Here is an 18,328-nt window from a genome sequence, read left to right on the forward strand (position 1 = left end):
AGAGAAGTCCCTTAGAAGCACTGAGGCGTCGGACATTGGTTGATTGCTGTAGTTCGATGTATTTTAAAGACATGGTAGTACGTTTTTACTATTTGCATATTCAATTCTTTGAATATATGTAAACATATTGTTTATATATCTTCTAGACTTATGTTTTTCACCTTATTGCCTATCTCTCCCTGGTGGTCTAGTGGTTAGGATTCGGCGCTCTCACCGCCGCGGCCCGGGTTCGATTCCCGGTCAGGGAAGGAGGTTCCTTTTATGCAAAAACGTAATAAATTGTAAATCTGGTTTCAACTCTATCTGTTACCTATGGAAATCTGTTTGGAAAACATTTTTAAAGCTAGGAGTCCCTAGTGACAAGCAGTGGTGCTCAACTAGGAGCCCAGGATCCACTAGGGGGCCTCAGAAAACATGTAATGGGGCACAGGGTGACTTGTAATTACAAACCCGATTCCAAAAACATTGGGACACTGTACAAATTGTGAATAAAAACAGATTGCACATTTCTAAATGAGTTTCTTTTTTCCATCCAGCATTTAGGACCTCAGAAATGAAACGCAGCCCTAATAACAGGTGAAACCAATCGGATCTTCCTAAACATTGCATACAATATCTTGGCATCGTCATGACAACAGTAATGCAGCTGCATGACATGGTAAATTGTGGGCTTACTGACACAGCCAAGGCATTCAAATGGGACTGTCAAAATGCAATATAGATACTATGTAAAATAAGAGGGGAAAAGGGTCGCTTTAGAAATGTGGCATATTTCAACAACTAAAACCATCCAGATCATTTACTGTCAAACATGAAAATTTAAAATGTTAGAAAATACTTTTTAAAATACAAAAAAGCAGAATTTGCTGGAAAGTTGAGAACCTTATATAAAATAACAGTGAACAGTGTAGTGAAAATCGAGTTTTCTACACGATCTTCACCCTCGCTGTCATTTTAAATAAGGCATCTTCTTCACTTCAGGATACCAACTGAAAAACAAGAAATTTACCCATTATAAAAGTGACAACTGACAAATCGATTATAAAATATTGGTTTAGTATTTCGGAGGTACTTACACCTTTAACTGTTTCCTTGATGAATTCCTTTCTGCTGGTCAGATCAAAGTCAGGATACTTGTCATAAACCTACAATGAAGTACATAAATAAGTACTTGGAAACTTTTCAGGATGTCAAACATTAGGGGAACATATCTATATCTAGGACACCTGCAGGAACTTAAGAGGAACTGACTGCATGTAATAAAAATCACTGGACTTCAGTTGGTTCAAATGGATCAGAAAAGTGAACATGCATCTAAAGTTAAATGTCTCACTTGTTTGAAGACACAATTTGGTTTGATATTTTGTTAACGCAATGACATCCACACATCTACAGTGTTGAAAGAGCCACTGTAAGCCACTGTTCAAAATGCTTTGAAATAACATACTTGTCGGGTAATCTGCTTCATTGTAACTTCCTCCAAGTTGGCATCTTTCAACAGATCCTTGATTGCCGCCTCCAACTGTTCTTCAGTTGGTGGCTTTTTAATCATCTTGATCAACGGCTGATCATCATCAGAGCTTTCACTTTCATCTGGAAGAAAAATTACAGGATGTCAAACGTGCAAAAAAAAGTGTACGGTTTCAGTTTTGAGATGATGCCAAATGATTTTATGTCATGTTACTCCCGACAAAAAAAGACTTGGTCTTGCATCTCGAAGCATTTGCTGCATTATTACCCTTGCTCTTGCTTGCTTTTTTCCCCCCTCGGTTGCTGCTGCTGTCAGCTTTCTTGGTTTTAGGGACAGGTTTTGCTGGAGCTTTCCTCTTTGCGGCAGGCTTTTTTGTCTAGAAAAGTTGTGAAATAAATGGTCAGTTTAAATGTAGTTCCATAGAAGTGCATGGTCACAACGGCATTAAAGAAAGTCAGACATAAAAACTGAACATTTCTGGAGCATCTGCAGATCTGTCAATCTAAAGTGCTACAATCACTATGTCATAAATAAAATTTTGCAGTTTCATTCAGAGGCAGTTCAACTCTTTGCACAGATAAAACAGTTTTCATTGTCTAATTAAGCTGTAAATAAACTAATTGTTCATCAGCAGACCAAAACGACAAGCTCAAATAAGCTTGAATTTATTAGAATTTTCAGAATTAAAAAATATTACTACCAGGGCTCTGAACCGAACGAAAACGAAGTCGGAAACGAACAAAATTTTGACAGGAACAGAACCAGAAACAAAATCAAATTTTATAGTTCCGAACAGAACCGAAAATTTTAAATGGCCATTAACCGGCTAATAACATTATTTTATCATTTCCATTTAATATTTGAAATTTGCTGTCAACCAATCACGAATTCCAGTAGTACGGCCTAGGCAAACGTGAGCTGACGCATCCAGCGAGTGGATAGTTTACATGAGGATATTGTAAGATGGATTCAACAGATCACATGCACCTGCAGCACTTCTGTGAACGAGGAGAAAACAGAATAAACTATAGGCTTACAAAGAAGGAATATACAGGCATATACACAAAATATATTTCACTTTAATCATTGACAGATTAACAAAACGAAAGGGAAAAAATGTGTGAGCTACGGTTCATTGTGATGCGTTCCAAATTTCTTGGAAAGGAAAACGAGACGGCAGTAGTTTTCTTTATTTTGCAAAAGCTTTACAGTTTTGAATGATGTCTTGCTTCTATCTGTATAACCAACCAGCGTTGGTATGACCAGATCATGCCGGCACCTCACACGCACACGGACACAACATATTTGAGACATTACAGCCTGTTCATTACCAAAATAAAATACAGTTAAAGAAACAAATAAAAAGTTACACTGCTCCGTTGTACAACCTGTTGCGTTCAGCATGACCACCGCCTCACTGTGTTGATATAGCCGATGTGAAGGATGATGTTTTACATCGATGAATGCACAAAGCCTAGCCTATAATTAATAATATATTAGCATCCAGATACAATCGCAAATATGTAAACATTTGGATTCGTGCCAAATGAGAGGTACGCATAGGCCTGGGCGATAAAATGGTATAGATATTTATCGACGGTACACCTTCAATATCGATATAATTTTTTTTCTTCGATATATCGCACTATATAGGCACGTGCTATGAGTGACGCAGACAGCACACACAAACACGAACACATGCTGAAATGAGAGCTGTGCCTGCCTGTGATGCGGAGATTGCGAATAAATAATGAATATTAGTCGAATTTAAAATAAACATTTGCATTTTAATGTTAGGTGTGCATCAGGGAGCGTCATCAGTGGCGCGCGAGATGCGGTGATGATGTAAGTGACGTTGTTGCATTTTAATGTTTTGTTTTTGTTTGTTTTGTTAGTCTAGCCCACGAGACGCGCCGCTGCTGTGTTATTCATTCAAAATATTAGAGAAATACAGAAGCTCAATGCGAAGAAGATCTTGAGTGGGTTAAAACCGAAACCAAGCCATTCACACAGAACGCATATTCAGCGCATTTTTAGACGGACAAATATGACTGCTGCACTCGCGTCTCACAGAAGAGATGTATAGAAAGCCATGCAAAGTTAAAACAGTTTAAACTTTAAAAAAAACACGTCACGAATTTGTGGAGGTTTATTCCTTTTCACTGCGTCTCATGTTTTTAAATGCACTGCATTATTTTGCTCATTGCACCCTCCTGTGGCCTTGGGAGACAATTAAACCTATACAATAAAGACCTATTTAATCTGCATATAAAACATTAGAAATGAGATGTGTTTGATTGTTAAAACAAAAAAATGGTTGTTTGTCTCAAATTGTGTTAATTATAAATACAGTGGTTAAATAAAAAAAAAGGTTATAAAAATGTCAATAATTATCGATACCGAATGAAATGAAACATATCGTCGATAAATTTTTTAGCTATATCGCCTAGCCCTAGGTGCTGGCATCAGTTTCACCTTAAATTAATTAGTTGTTGGATTGACGTTTTTATAGCCTAAACGCATAGCCCTAACTTTAGAGGATTTGCTGTGGGGAGAAACTAATAACTGTGTTTATAATGTTTGTAAACATTTTGCTTCACCGGCATTTTAGCCTACATTATTTCTGAATGTAATAATAAAATGCGACGTGAGCCTACTCGACTTTTGTTTGTTCTTTTCACTCTCAAAACGCAATCTTATAGGCTACAAGTAGCATTTTTTTAACAATGCAGCAAACATATTTAAATATCTTAAAAAATACTTTAATGTCTTTAAAGTGTTAACAATTTTTTACATTTTATTTAGTAGCCTACATTTGGCCAAAATCTAGAAAAGATGATGCTGTATTGGCTGTGACTAACCACAGCGGGTTAAGATACCAGATTTCTTCCTGTTTTTGTTTTTTTTTCTTTTTCTTTTTGTGTAAAGAAAACGCTGTACTTTATTATTATTATTATAGGCAAAGAAAATAGTTTTTAAAAAATAACGTTATTAACCGGTATTTCTTCAACTCAAACCGGTTTCAGAATGGTAATAATACAGAGGAACACAGGAACAGAAACGTTAAAATATCGATTCTGCTCGGAGTGAAGTGATTTAAATTTTTTTTTTAGGTTTTCAAGACCTGGTTACTACTAAGTGTTTGTGTATAACCTTTTTTGCATTCTTGTCTTCATGAACATCTTGGTCACTTTCATCTGATGCAGTCTGTTCTGACATTTCAGATTTCTTTGTGGACTTTGTGGTTGAAGATTTCTTCTGAGGAGTTTTCTGTTGATTTGCAGACAACACAAACAATTTAAAAATAGTAAGATTGTCAATATATTGCCTGAACTGTAAAACCATAAATATTAAGAATATATATTAAAATATTTGTTGCCCTAAAAAAAACAACATTTCACACACTTCTTCCTTCTCGCTGTCCTCTTCAGGAGCATCATCATCATCATCATCTTCCTCTTTGTCAGATGATTTATCTCCACTGTCTTTATTTTTTTGACTTGCTGTCACAGACTTCTCAGTGTCCTTACTGTTCTCTTTACCCTCTTCATCATTGTCGTCATCGTCATCACTACTGGAATCAGTGACAATAGGTTTGGACTTCCCACTTTCTACTTTTTTCTGTGGTTTATTACTTTTGGATGAAGACTTTTCTCTTTTGGCATCTTTGGTCGACTTCTTTTTCTTCTTTAGGATAGGCTGTAGACGGTAAACACATAATAAGCCATTGGCAAACAGCAAAAGACAAACTCATGAGACATTTTGCCCATAATATCCAGTAGTACATTGGCTGTACAGTGATATATAGGTGCATTGTTATTGTTCAGACAGGACAATCTCACCTTTCCTGAGTTGGTTGGCTGTACGAGAAATTTCATGATCCTCTCTGAAAGAACAATTTGCGTTCCAGACCTCTCCAGATCAAGAGTCAGACAAATGGTTTTGAGTTGTTCCTTGTGAAGCCTGACAGAAAGAAAAGCCTCATTATTACTCCCACTGTAAACCAAATATTTGACTTGATAAATAATTATCCGGGGACCTCGTTAAGTTGACATGGAATAAACCACAGGACAAAAATTGGTCTGTCAATGAAACCTATCAGAGCACACGTCTTTCCACTAGGGCTGCACGTTATATGTGACCCTGGACCACAAAACCAGTCATAAGGGTCAATTTCTCGAAATTGAGATTTATACATCATCTGAAAGTTGAATAAATAATCTTTCCATTGATGTATGGTTTGTTAGGATAGGACAATATTTGGCAATATTTCAGTGGTGGTGGGGTGGCCAAAGGGGGTGGACAAGCTTAGGTCAGTGGTGGCCACGGCCACCCTGTCTGAACTTTGTGTCAGTACGTCATAAATAGAACACAGCATCAGTTTACTGCCGGGGATTTGTCGCGCCGCACCACATTCAGTGTAGACAGCATCACTGATTATAATGGGTTCATAGCAATTTGTCGTGTCGCGCCACTAGCGTCCAGTGCAGACACAGTGAGAGCAACGCAGATGCATGTGAAATGCATGTCTCTGCAAGTATCCTTGTAAACAGTTTCTTATGGCTTAGGTGAAGGTAAACAATTGAGAAAGAAAATGGATGTGTGAGAAAATATTGTAGCTTCAACACAGATTTATTAGATTTAATTTATACAGTGAAGACTTTGCAGTGTTATTTTACATTTGATTATTCAATTTCTGTACTTGAATACTATTGGACTTACCTGAAAAATGTAAAGCACTGTTCATTTAATTTGTATCTTTGTTCTATTATATTTATCTATGCTTATAATTTGTTTATTTTCTATGCTGATTTACTCACCTACAAAATCCCCCCCCCCCTCTAAAACGAGTTAATTGAACTACCTTTTCACCTTCTCCATTTTTTTGTTGTAAAGGTCACTTTCCTCTCCAAAAGGAAATCCATTAAACAGCCTAAGATTTTTCCGCAGTGTTGATGCCTGTAAGAACATTAAGCGGCATTAGTTACAAATTGCAATCTAACAAATAATCTGTATTACCATATGCGTTTGGGCATTTGTATGTGTTAAATTAATTCTAAAACTAAACCTTACAGTTCCCGGGCGATCATAAACAATCTTATGCAGAGGTTTGAGAAGAGGCGCTTTAAGCTTTCCGATGGAGTGATTAATCCGTACAATGTCTCCCAGTTTGGCACCTCTTCCTGTGCTCTCAATCTTTGGCTTTTCCTTCGGTTTGCTCATCAAATCAAGTCTCTGGATGATTTTTTTCTCCCGTTTTCCTTCAAGAATTTCAGGTTCAACTGCAAAGACAATTAAAATAACATTACAAAAGGACAATAATTGTACATTTTTACTGGAGAATCCAAGCACAATTTAATTCAAATTATGTAAAAAGTCTATACAGAGAAACAATACTTCCAAGTATAACGATACTTCTCATCATAAACAACATTTCTTGAAATTAAAGCTTTGGCATTTAATTCACATCAACTATTACTTACACAATTTGGGTTTAGACCTGATTTTAGGTTTAGGTTCTTCTGATTCATCCTGCTTTGCATCACCAGATGGACTCTTCTTCTTTTTCTTCTTCTTCTTGTCATCCTCCTCTCCTTTTTTTATTGAATTTCCATCCAAAGGAAGATCCTCTGTCTTGACAGCTTCCATTTCTTCACTCATGACTGGAATTTCTCAGTTGCACCCTAAATGAAATGGATAAAAAGACACGTCGCGGTGTTATAATCGTCGAATTCAACAGAATACTATTAGTAGACGTGTATTACTTATATCATTTCTATACACATACACAACAGCTCTATTCATCGCCTCTAATCACATTATCAATAGTGCGCTCTTGCTGCAGAACGAATTTGGCGCGTGTTTGTATCCCAGCAGTATAAGCCCCAGACAAACCTTCCGCATGCTAACAGGCTACTAAAGTATGATAAAGGAGAGGTAAACTATGTGAAAACGGTGGAAAACGCAAATGACATAATCAAACGTGAGAGAAATATAAACTTTTACTTAAACATAAACTGGCGACTCAAAGCTTTCAGGCGGCGCGGGACTGATAGCACAGCAAAGTGAGCAGACTAACGTTAGCATATTCGTCCCGCCTACTTGTTCACAAAACACAATTACATTTCCTGCCTTCGTATACGTAAACATACAATTTAGAAAACTTATTACAGATTGTAAAGCCTCAATAAACCTACTTTAACACATATATACTCACTGTACGTTAGTGTTGCTGCTGGTCGCGAAGGAGGTGCGCAGTAAACATGGCGTTTGAAAAGAGGGCGGGCTATCACGTGACCACGCGGATACAAAAGCGTATTTAGACCCCCAAATACAGTTTTCTTATTTTGCACAATTTTGATAAAGATGCAAAGGACCAATATTTTTCTTACATAAATGTAAATTTCAGGGTGCTAAGCCTTACTTTTTTATTTTTTATAAGGAACTTAAATCCTATCTGGACACTCTCCTTACATCCAGCAACTCCAAAGCCCTTAAAACTGTCTTATTGTGTCATTTGTACGATATTTTCCTGATTTTGTAACCTGCATTTGAACTCTCAATTGTATGTACCCCTGGCGTTGATGGTGTATGTTACTTAGCAATGTAATAAAAAAAATAAAAAAAAGTTTTCTTATTTACTCACCCCCGTGTTGTGTCGAATTAGTAAGACTTTATTTCTACTTTGAAGATGTTAGGATTACAAACTCACTCACTATTGTCAACATTCACTTTCGTTGTATGGAGAAAAGGTCTGGTTAAAGTAAATGGTGACTGTTCCCTGTAAATAACATTGTCCAGAGAATAACAATATTCCAGTATGGACCATGTGGGTCAGTCAATTATGAGTTTTCATCTTTGGCGTGTGGCATTAAAACGATAGGTCTAATGTAAATAAATGTAGCCAATATCCTTTATTCATTCACATTGTCCACATGTATGTGTGTGTGGTATTCTGCTTAAAGTGTGCTCATAATATCGTTCTTTTCTTGTTTGTTATATCCAGATTTTTCTTTAGCGAATTTTAGTCCATATCTAGATGCCATTTGATATTTTTTTCTATTTGTCTATTCTAATGCAATGGCAGTAATAGATGTGGCATTCAATGACTTAAATGTCCACATATTTTTGGGGCCACGTCATAATTAATATATCATTTAGAACATCCAACAAGATTCATACCCAGTGCCACGAAATTTAATATCATAAAATATCTTTAATTTGTTTAATTTTGTTCTCTCATTGTAAACAAAGGGAATTGTGTCTTTTACATAGGCCTAATATTAGGCAGCTGAATATTTCCAGTTCTTAAAGGGGTCATATGATGTTGCTAAAAAGAACATTATTTTGTGTATTTGGTGTAATGAATTCCAGGATCTGAAAAAAAAAGCAAAAGCATTAACTGGATTGATGCAGAGACACTATAATTTTTTGCTGCATTTTTCTGAAGACTTGAAGATATAGTTCACCCAAAAATGAAAATTCTGTCATCGTTTACTCACCATGTCTTTCCAAACCTGTATGGCTTTCTTTCTTCTGTGGAACACAAAAAAATATATTTTGAAGAATTTTCAACCATTTTTGTACAATGAAAGTCAAAAACAAAAATCGAACCCCACTGACCTTCAAAGGGATGTACCTGTACTTTAATATTTCAGAATATCTGAAAAAGCAAGTCATACAGGTTTGGAAACGGACGAGGGTGAATGATGACAGAATTACTAACTCTTTAATATAACCAGATATATTTTGTGCATTATTGTTATCACCATTAACCAATGGTTCACAAATGTACAGTGTGAAATCTCAAAACCTGACTAAAGAATATTTACCAAACCATGATAAAGTAAGAACAGTGTAAAACATGATAACTCCGTTTTGTTCGCCCATGGTCAAGAAAGACGATTCAAAGTATGAAAAGCTCAAATATCTGTCAGTTTCAGCAGCCAAATCCTCATTATTATTGATACTGCTCTTTCCAGTCTGTCATACTAATGCACTTTCCTTCACTGAGTCTCTCAGGGCTCACCGTTACCCAGAACACCATGATCATGGATTCATCAAGTCCGGCAGAGTTCTACGAGGACAACGCATCGCTGCTGTCCTTGGACTCTAGCGTGTTCTACAGCGAGCCTGCGCTACCGAGCGACGATCCACTGGACTTCTTCATTATAAATGTCGGAGGCAGCCGCTACATCCTCTCTCAGGAACTGCTGGCCTCTCACCCAGAGACTCGCCTGGGAAAGCTGGCACTCTCCAATCGAGACTCTGCTTTAGATCTGTGCGATGATGCCGATTTCTTGGAGAACGAGTTCTTCTTTGACCGCAACTCGCAGACCTTTCAGTACATCATGAACTTCTACAAGACCGGTCACTTACATGTGCGAGAGGAGCTTTGTGTGATCTCGTTCCTTCAGGAGATCGAGTACTGGGGCATCGATGAGCTCCGCATAGACAGCTGTTGCAGGGACAAGTACTACCGTAGGAAAGAGATGAAGGAGTCATTGGATATTCGTAAGGATGCTGATATAATGGACAACGAGGAGGAGGACTTCACTGGTGTTTTGTGCCAGGACTTACGGCAACGTCTATGGGACCTTATGGAGAAGCCGGACTCCTCTAAGGCGGCCAAGACGTTTGGGACGCTATCCATGTTCTTTGTGATGGTGTCCATCATGAACATGGCTCTGATTTCTCTGGACTTCACTATACTTGGTGCACCCATCATCTTGGACGTTCTTGAGTACATTTGTATCATTTGGTTCACCGGTGAGCTGGTGCTCAGGTTCATGTGTGTTAGAGATAAGTGTAGATTCAGCAGGAGTGTGGTGAATATCATTGACCTGCTGGCTATTCTGCCCTTCTATGTGACTCTGGCTGTGGAGAGCCTGCATGGAGGATCTACGGAGCTGGAGAACGTTGGACGGGTAGTTCAGGTGCTGCGGCTATTGAGGTTTCTCAGGATGCTTAAACTTGGCCGACACTCCACAGGTGACATACCTATTGAAACCTATCATATAATCTTAGCATGTAATCATACATTACTAGTTGAAAAGTTTGGGGAGATTTTTTATGTTTTTGAAAGAAGTCTCTTACGTTCACCAAGGCTGCATTTATTTGATCAGACATACTGTAAAAACAGTAATATTGCAAAATATTATTACAATTTAAAATAACTGTTTTCTTTTGATATATATTTAAAAATGTAATTTATTCCTTTGATGGCAAAGCTAAATTTTCATCAGCCATTACTCCAGTCTTCAGTGTCACATGTCTACATTACTAGTTGAAAAGTTTGGGGAGATTTTTTATGTTTTTGAAAGAAGTCTCTTATGTTCACCAAGGCTGCATTTATTTGATCAGACATACTGTAAAAACAGTAATATTGCAAAATATTATTACAATTTAAAATAACTGTTTTCTTTTGATATATATTTAAAAATGTAATTTATTCCTTTGATGGCAAAGCTAAATTTTCATCAGCCATTACTCCAGTCTTCAGTGTCACATGTAATATACTCATTTGGTGCTCAGGAAAAAAAAATATTATCCATGTGCAATATTTGTTTGAAAATGAATAAATAATATTTTTGTGGATAGCATGATAATTTTTTTTAAATTTCATGATTCATTGATGAAAAGAAAGTTAAAAAAAAACAGCATTTATTTCAAATAGAAATCTTTTGGAACATTATAAACCGTTATTGACTGATCAATTTAATGCACCCTTGCTGAAACAAGCAATCATTTAAAAAAAAAAAAAATCTTACTGACCCTAAACTTTTGAATGGTAGTGGACCTTTTTGAAATTAATTCAGGCAGAAAATATACAAACACAAATGTTGCATAAGGAACAAACTGAAAATGAAGTAATTTACTGAAAGTCTAGCTTTCATTCACACATGCACTGTTGCAAGTTGCACATATTTAAACAGTGTATCAAGTGTTTGCCATTGGTACTCACAAAACACACATAAGCCTGAATACATAGATTGACATTTATGGTACAAGGCAAGATTTTCATCCAACAAATGCTTACATTTTAGTCTGTTTCTCACGTGAAGCATTATAAACTAGACATGACTTAAACTAGAATTTTAGCAAATTCAAGCAATCAAGCAAGGATACTCCACTAAAAAAAAAAAGCAAAATGGAAAAATAAGAAATTCCACCCAGTACATTTTAATCAAAATGTCAAAATGCCAAAGTTGAAACCTGTAATAAACATTATGAATTTATTTATGCATGAAGAAATTGCATTGAAGCTCTGCAATGCATATAAAATCATATACAGTGCCGTGAAAAGGTTTTTGCCCCCTTCCTGGTTTTTTTTTTTTTGCTGGCCCTCTCCAATAGAGACTCCGCTTTAGATTTGTGCGATGATGCAGATTTCTTGGAGAACGAGTTCTTCTTTGACCGCAACTCGCAGACCTTTCAGTACATCATGAACTTCTATAAGACAGGACACTTACATGTGCGAGAGGAGCTGTGTGTGATCTCGTTCCTTCAGGAGATCGAGTACTGGGGCATCGATGAGCTCCGCATAGACAGCTGTTGCAGGGACAGATACTACCGCCGGAAGGAGATGAAGGAGTCGTTGGATATTTGTAAGGATGCTGAAGTAATGGACAACGAGGAGGAGGACTTCACTGGTGTTTTGTGCCAGGACTTACGGCAACGTCTATGGGACCTTATGGAGAAGCCGGACTCCTCTAAGGCGGCCAAGACGTTTGGGACGCTATCCATGTTCTTTGTGATGGTGTCCATCATGAACATGGCTCTGATTTCTCTGGACTTCACTATACTTGGTGCACCCATCATCTTGGACGTTCTTGAGTACATTTGTATCATTTGGTTCACCGGTGAGCTGGTGCTCAGGTTCATGTGTGTTAGAGATAAGTGTAGATTCAGCAGGAGTGTGGTGAATATCATTGACCTGCTGGCTATTCTGCCCTTCTATGTGACTCTGGCTGTGGAGAGCCTGCATGGAGGATCTACGGAGCTGGAGAACGTTGGACGGGTAGTTCAGGTGCTGCGGCTATTGAGGTTTCTCAGGATGCTTAAACTTGGCCGACACTCCACAGGTGACATACCTATTGAAACCTATCATATAATCTTAGCATGTAATCATACATTACTAGTTGAAAAGTTTGGGGAGATTTTTTATGTTTTTGAAAGAAGTCTCTTACGTTCACCAAGGCTGCATTTATTTGATCAGACATACTGTAAAAACAGTAATATTGCAAAATATTATTACAATTTAAAATAACTGTTTTCTTTTGATATATATTTAAAAATGTAATTTATTCCTTTGATGGCAAAGCTAAATTTTCATCAGCCATTACTCCAGTCTTCAGTGTCACATGTAATATACTCATTTGGTGCTCAGGAAAAAAAAATATTATCCATGTGCAATATTTGTTTGAAAATGAATAAATATTTTTGTGGATAGCATGATAATTTTTTTTAAATTTCATGATTCATTGATGAAAAGAAAGTTAAAAAAAAACAGCATTTATTTCAAATAGAAATCTTTTGGAACATTATAAACCGTTATTGACTGATCAATTTAATGCACCCTTGCTGAAACAAGCAATCATTTAAAAAAAAAAAAAATCTTACTGACCCTAAACTTTTGAATGGTAGTGGACCTTTTTGAAATTAATTCAGGCAGAAAATATACAAACACAAATGTTGCATAAGGAACAAACTGAAAATGAAGTAATTTACTGAAAGTCTAGCTTTCATTCACACATGCACTGTTGCAAGTTGCACATATTTAAACAGTGTATCAAGTGTTTGCCATTGGTACTCACAAAACACACATAAGCCTGAATACATAGATTGACATTTATGGTACAAGGCAAGATTTTCATCCAACAAATGCTTACATTTTAGTCTGTTTCTCACGTGAAGCATTATAAACTAGACATGACTTAAACTAGAATTTTAGCAAATTCAAGCAAGGATTCCTCTATACTCCACTAAAAAAAAAAAGCAAAATGGAAAAATAAGAAATTCCACCCAGTACATTTTAATCAAAATGCAGTAAAAGCAAAGTTGAAACCTGTAATAAACATTATGAATTTATTTATGCATGAAGAAATTGCATTGAAGCTCTGCAATGCATATAAAATCATATACAGTGCCGTGAAAAGGTTTTTGCCCCCTTCCTGGTTTTTTTTTTTTTTTGCATATTTGTCACACTTGAACGATTCAGATCAAACCAATTTTAATATTACACAAAGATAACACGAGTAAATACAAAATGCAGTTTTGAAATAATGATTTCATTTATTAAGGGAAAACACCTGTCCAAACCTGCCTGGCCCTACATGAAAAAGTAATTGCCCCCTAAATCTAATAACTGGTTGTGCCACCTTTGGCAGCAACAACTGCAATCAAGCGTTTGCAATAACTGGCAATGAGTCTTTCACATCGCTGTGGAGGAATTTAGAGCATGAATGGACTGTTTAAGGTCATGCCACAGCGTCTCAATCGGATTTAAGTCCGGACTTTGACTTGGCCACTCCAAAACCTTAATTTAGTTTTTCCTCTAGCCATTCAGAGGTGGACTTGCTGGTGTGTTTGGGATCATTGTCCTGCTGCATAACCCAAGTGCGCTTGAGCTTGAGTTCACAAACTGACGACCGGACATTCTCCTTCAGGATTTTCTGATAGAGTGCAGAATTCATGGTTCCATCAATGTTTGACTGTTGGTATGATGTTCCTTTTATGAAATGCTGTGTTGGTTTTACGTCAGATGTAATGGGACACATACCTTCCAAAAAGTTCAACTTTTGTCTCATCAGTCCACAGAATATTTGCCCAAAAGTCTTGGGGGGTAATCAAGATATATTGTTTGGCAAATGTGAGACGAGCCTTTGTTCTTTTTGGTCAGCAGTGGCTTTTGCCTTGGAACTCTCCCATGGATGCCGTTTTTGCCCAGTCCCTTTCTTATTGTTGAATCATGAACACTGACCTTAATTGAGGCAAGTGAGGCCTGCAGTTCTTTAGATGTTGCTCTGGGTTCTTTTATGACCTCCTGGATGAGTCGTCGTTGCACTCTTGGAATAATTTTGGTTGGCCGGCCACTTCTGGGAAGGTTCACCACTGTTCCAAGTTTTCTCAATTTGTGGATAATGGCTCAGATCGTGGTTTGCTGGAGTCCCAAAACATTAGACATGGCTTTATAACCCTTTCCAGACTGATACATGTCAACTATTTTGCTTCTCATCTGTTCTTGAATTTCTTTAGATCGCGGCATGATGTGTTGCTCTTTAAGCATGCTTCACTTTGTCAGACAGCTTCTATTTAAGTGATTTCTTGATTCAACAGGTCCGGCAGTAATCAGGCCTGGGTGTGGCTAGTGAAATTTAACTCAGCTTTCTAAAATAATGTGGTTAATCACAGTTCTTTCATGATTTAACAGGAGGGGGCAATTCATTTTTCACATAGGGCCAGGTAGGTTTGGATAGCTTTTTTCCCTTAATAAATGAAATCATCATTTAAAAACAACATTTTGTATTTACTTGCATTATCTTTGTGTGATATTAAAATTTGTTTGAAGATCTGAATCTTTTAAGTGTGACAAACGTGCAAAAAAACCAAACAAAAAAAACCCAGGAAGTAGGCAAAAACCTTTTCATGGCACTGTAGGCTAAAACATAAAATCAAGTGGAATACACAGCACACTGTTCAGCAGTCCACCAGAATATTTGGACATTTTAACACTCTGTCCTGATGGACTCTCAACCTGGGGAATGAAATAATTCATGAAGATGTAACTCTATTTTTGGGAGAGTGAGTAAATTTATTCATCCATTCATATTTTGACAGTATCCCAGAGAGACTTAGAGGAAGATTCTTAGACACACAAACAGTCACTGAGCACAGACTTGTGGCTTTGATCTTGCATTTTTGTGGAAGGAAAAAATCTCTTTCTAAGATGCTGCCATGAAGTCATGAATAATTAAACAACATTATATGCGAGAGCTAAAAGAGGAGGGTACGGTTGGGGAATTTGGTGGGATTGGGGCTTATCATGCCAACCTCAATGTGAAAATGTAAAATAAGGAAAAACTGAGTTTGAGAATGAATCCTTTGGATGGGAATTCATTCCAAAAGTTATTTTTAAAGGAGATAAAGCCATATTTAATTTTATTTTGTGGCTAAATAACAGACTGAATTTTCACAGGGTCTCACTATCATTCAATTTAGATTTAACACATTTCTAAGCAGACAAGGTTCTGTTCTCAGGATAAATATCTGAAGTAAACACTGACAGATAATCCACAAGGGAATTTTCATATCCGTCACATTTTAATAATGGGGTCCCTCTCGTCTACAGCGTTCTCTCTGCCCCTCTGAAGGTGTTTATTCTCGGTCGAAGCTAATCTGATCAGAAGACACAAACCAAATGAAAATCAGAGACAGGCAGACAGTCCCCATAGTCGTAAACATCAAATATGAGCTGTCTTCAGACAAATATGACACGTTAGTCAAGATGAGAATGGAAATAAATGAAAAAACAAATTCAATATCAATGTTTTGAGTGTTCCCTAGTGCATTTTCATTTTCTCAAAATAGAAGCCTAGTTCTTCACAGCCACTCATGTTGACTCCAGCACCTCAGACGTGGGTCAAGTGGTCTTAAAAGTCAGCGTAATAATGACAAAATACGGTTTAAAAATAAAAGGTCATGCTTTAATATGCACAATAAGTAGGCTAGGTGTCGACTTTAGATACTTTATGTTCTTTCTGTAAATGTATTCAGAAGAGGCCGCTAAAAAAAGAATAAATAAAGCATTTCTCAGGAAGCCGTGCCATTTTGGAGTGTGAAAGTGTAGCAGCTGTTCTCAGGTGTCTATATTTAAAGGCTAGAATCTCTTGGATGATTTGATTACTGCTATATTACGTCTTGACTTATCTTTTGCAGTAAGATTCAAACTGGCAGATGCAAATTTAGAGGTTTTTCTATATATACTAAAAAAGACATTTAGGTGCTATGGGATCTAACCTATATAAGCTGACACAACGTAAAGCATGCATTCAAAAGGCTCTCTGAAAGCTAGAACAATACTTGAGCAATGTTACTTCATAAAATGCCACTATTGACTTTTGAGTCTACATTAAGTAGTATTTCCAGAGAAGATATCTATAGCCATCCTTTAAAGTTTGAACTTGTTTGCATACGGAAATCTGTTCCAACACAATTTCATCCATCACTAAGAGAAGCTCATGCTCTCTGTAGAACATGTTACACCCAAAATAAAATCATGCGGTCAGTGATTCTGTTAACAGCATCTTATATGTTAGTAGGTAGAGAAGTAATGATTTGGCATGCAAATTGTCCAGTAATCATTGGCTACACTTCAATTGGTCAGTGGCAAAAGAGGTCAAATATTAAATTGTTTGAGCGTCATGTAAAAAAAAAGAAAGAAAAAAAAAGAATATCACATAACACTTGTAGCTTGATTCTTTGTTACACAGAGTTCAGTGCATTGGGGAACACTGGCATAAATTAGCTGAAAGTGCCATAATGTTTTTCCTTCCCTAATTATTTGAGAGGCCTCTCCTTTTTTATACTATTGTTTAAAGGTTAAAAGTAATTACGTAATTAGGTTAGTTACTTGTATTAGTCTCTTGGCATGCAGTAATAATGTTAAAATTAGTACTGTTAATTTAACATATTTATTTAATGAGAATTATTATTTTTTTAAATGAAAGAGTATTAAAACAAAATCACACACCTGACATGCAAACAAAACAACCAGTTTATTGAGTTTTACTTTTACAATGTCTATTAAATTATTTATTTAATTAATTTCACAATTATTTGCAGTTCATTTTATTATTGAATCTGAATATTCTGTAATTGATTGACAATTCCTTTCTTCTGTGGAACACAAAAGAAGATATTTTAAAGAATGTTGTTGCTAACTTGTTTCCCATTGACTTATGGACAAAAATAAAATGGAAGTCTTTGGGAACCAAATCTATTTGGTTATCAGCATTCTTCAAAATATCTTCTTTTGTGTGTTCATCAGAAGCAAGTCAGTCATACAGGTTTGGAACAGCATGAGGGTGAGTAAATTATGACAGAATTTTTGTTTTTGGGTGAACTATCCCAGTGCATCTGTTCATTTACATCAGAGCAACACTTTTCCTGTGCATATTACCTGCAACTTGTTGATCCTTTTAAAATACCACAAATGGCCTGAAGATTACGATGACCTTGTAAGACCAACAGGTCTGCTCAAAGATGCAGGGCTTATTTGGCACATTGCTCTGAAACAGTTGCAGCTAGACATTCAGATCTTAAAATCTTAGAGAGACTGGCCACGGCTAGACAGTAACAATGATTTGCACTGCAGGAACATGTTATTATTTGACAAGATATGACATGTAAATGGATAACAAGCCTTTAAAGCTTTTAATCTATTTCAGTGAAATTCTTTTTAAAGGGGTCATATGATGCGATTTAAATTTTTCCTTTCTCTTTGGAGTGTTACGAGCTCTTGGTGCATAAAGAAGATCTGTAAAGTTGCAAAGACTAAAGTCTCAAATCCAAAGAGATATTCTTTATAACAGTTAAGAGTCAACCACTTCTTCCTAAAACGGCTCGTTCTAACACGCCCCCACATGTCTACGTCACGATGTGGGAAGATTTGCATAACACCGCCCAAATGTTCACGCAAAAAAAGAAGTGTAACTTTAATTCTTGCTGTTGCCGCCGCTGCCATGTTGTGAAGACGCTGTGTGTTTCGTTGCGAAAGCGAAACTACTTTGTTTGGCCTTCCAAAAGAGGACACAACTAGAAATCAGTGGTTAAGTTGTATTTACAACACTGTTCCAG

At 36.7% G+C, this 18,328-nt stretch overlaps 1 protein-coding gene, 1 non-coding gene and 2 pseudogenes across 5 annotated transcripts; 3 read left to right on the top strand and 1 right to left on the bottom strand.

Annotated features, from left to right (window-relative positions):
* Positions 1–176: 176 nt before the first annotated feature.
* Positions 177–248, top strand: trnae-cuc (transfer RNA glutamic acid (anticodon CUC)). Its single transcript has one exon. It is a non-coding gene; the product is annotated as a tRNA-Glu (tRNA).
* A 249-nt stretch (positions 249–497) lies between these two features.
* LOC107600508 (protein DEK-like) lies at positions 498–7,764 on the bottom strand. Of its 4 annotated transcripts, none has more exons than XM_016292437.1 (11): positions 7,689–7,764; positions 6,955–7,155; positions 6,545–6,753; positions 6,336–6,430; positions 5,314–5,434; positions 4,877–5,170; positions 4,625–4,741; positions 1,739–1,847; positions 1,448–1,593; positions 1,077–1,145; positions 498–989 (listed from the first exon to the last, which is right to left on the bottom strand). In XM_016292437.1, the coding sequence occupies exons 2-11, from the start codon at positions 7,130–7,132 to the stop codon at positions 978–980; spliced, it is 1,350 nt and encodes a 449-aa protein (XP_016147923.1). In that variant the 5' UTR covers positions 7,133–7,155; positions 7,689–7,764; the 3' UTR covers positions 498–977. The 4 variants fall into 4 exon arrangements, with proteins under 4 accessions (XP_016147923.1, XP_016147924.1, XP_016147927.1 ...); XM_016292438.1 differs by having other exon boundaries at positions 7,669–7,745; XM_016292441.1 differs by lacking the exon at positions 7,689–7,764 and adding an exon at positions 7,478–7,584.
* A 1,308-nt stretch (positions 7,765–9,072) lies between these two features.
* LOC107600531 (potassium voltage-gated channel subfamily V member 1 pseudogene) lies at positions 9,073–11,533 on the top strand (annotated as a pseudogene).
* Positions 11,534–11,810: 277 nt separating this feature from the next.
* The window catches only part of LOC107600532 (potassium voltage-gated channel subfamily V member 1 pseudogene), an 8,819-nt pseudogene continuing 2,301 nt past the window's right edge, over positions 11,811–18,328 (top strand).

This window comes from Sinocyclocheilus grahami, unplaced genomic scaffold, assembly GCF_001515645.1.
Source record: "Sinocyclocheilus grahami isolate Dianchi unplaced genomic scaffold, SAMN03320097.WGS_v1.1 scaffold285.1, whole genome shotgun sequence".
Lineage (NCBI taxonomy): Eukaryota > Metazoa > Chordata > Actinopteri > Cypriniformes > Cyprinidae > Sinocyclocheilus > Sinocyclocheilus grahami.

Excerpts from the sequence above, each read along its gene's own strand:
- LOC107600508 (XM_016292437.1), bottom strand. The coding sequence starts at position 7,132 with ATGAGTGAAGAAATGGAAGCTGTCAAGACAGAGGATCTTCCTTTGGAT. Across the intron at positions 5,171-5,313 it reads AGCCAACCAACTCAGGAAAG|CCTATCCTAAAGAAGAAAAA; the intron begins GTGAGATTGTCC and ends TACCGTCTACAG. Across the intron at positions 1,848-4,624 it reads AAGACAAGAATGCAAAAAAG|ACAAAAAAGCCTGCCGCAAA; the intron begins GTTATACACAAA and ends CAACTTTTCTAG.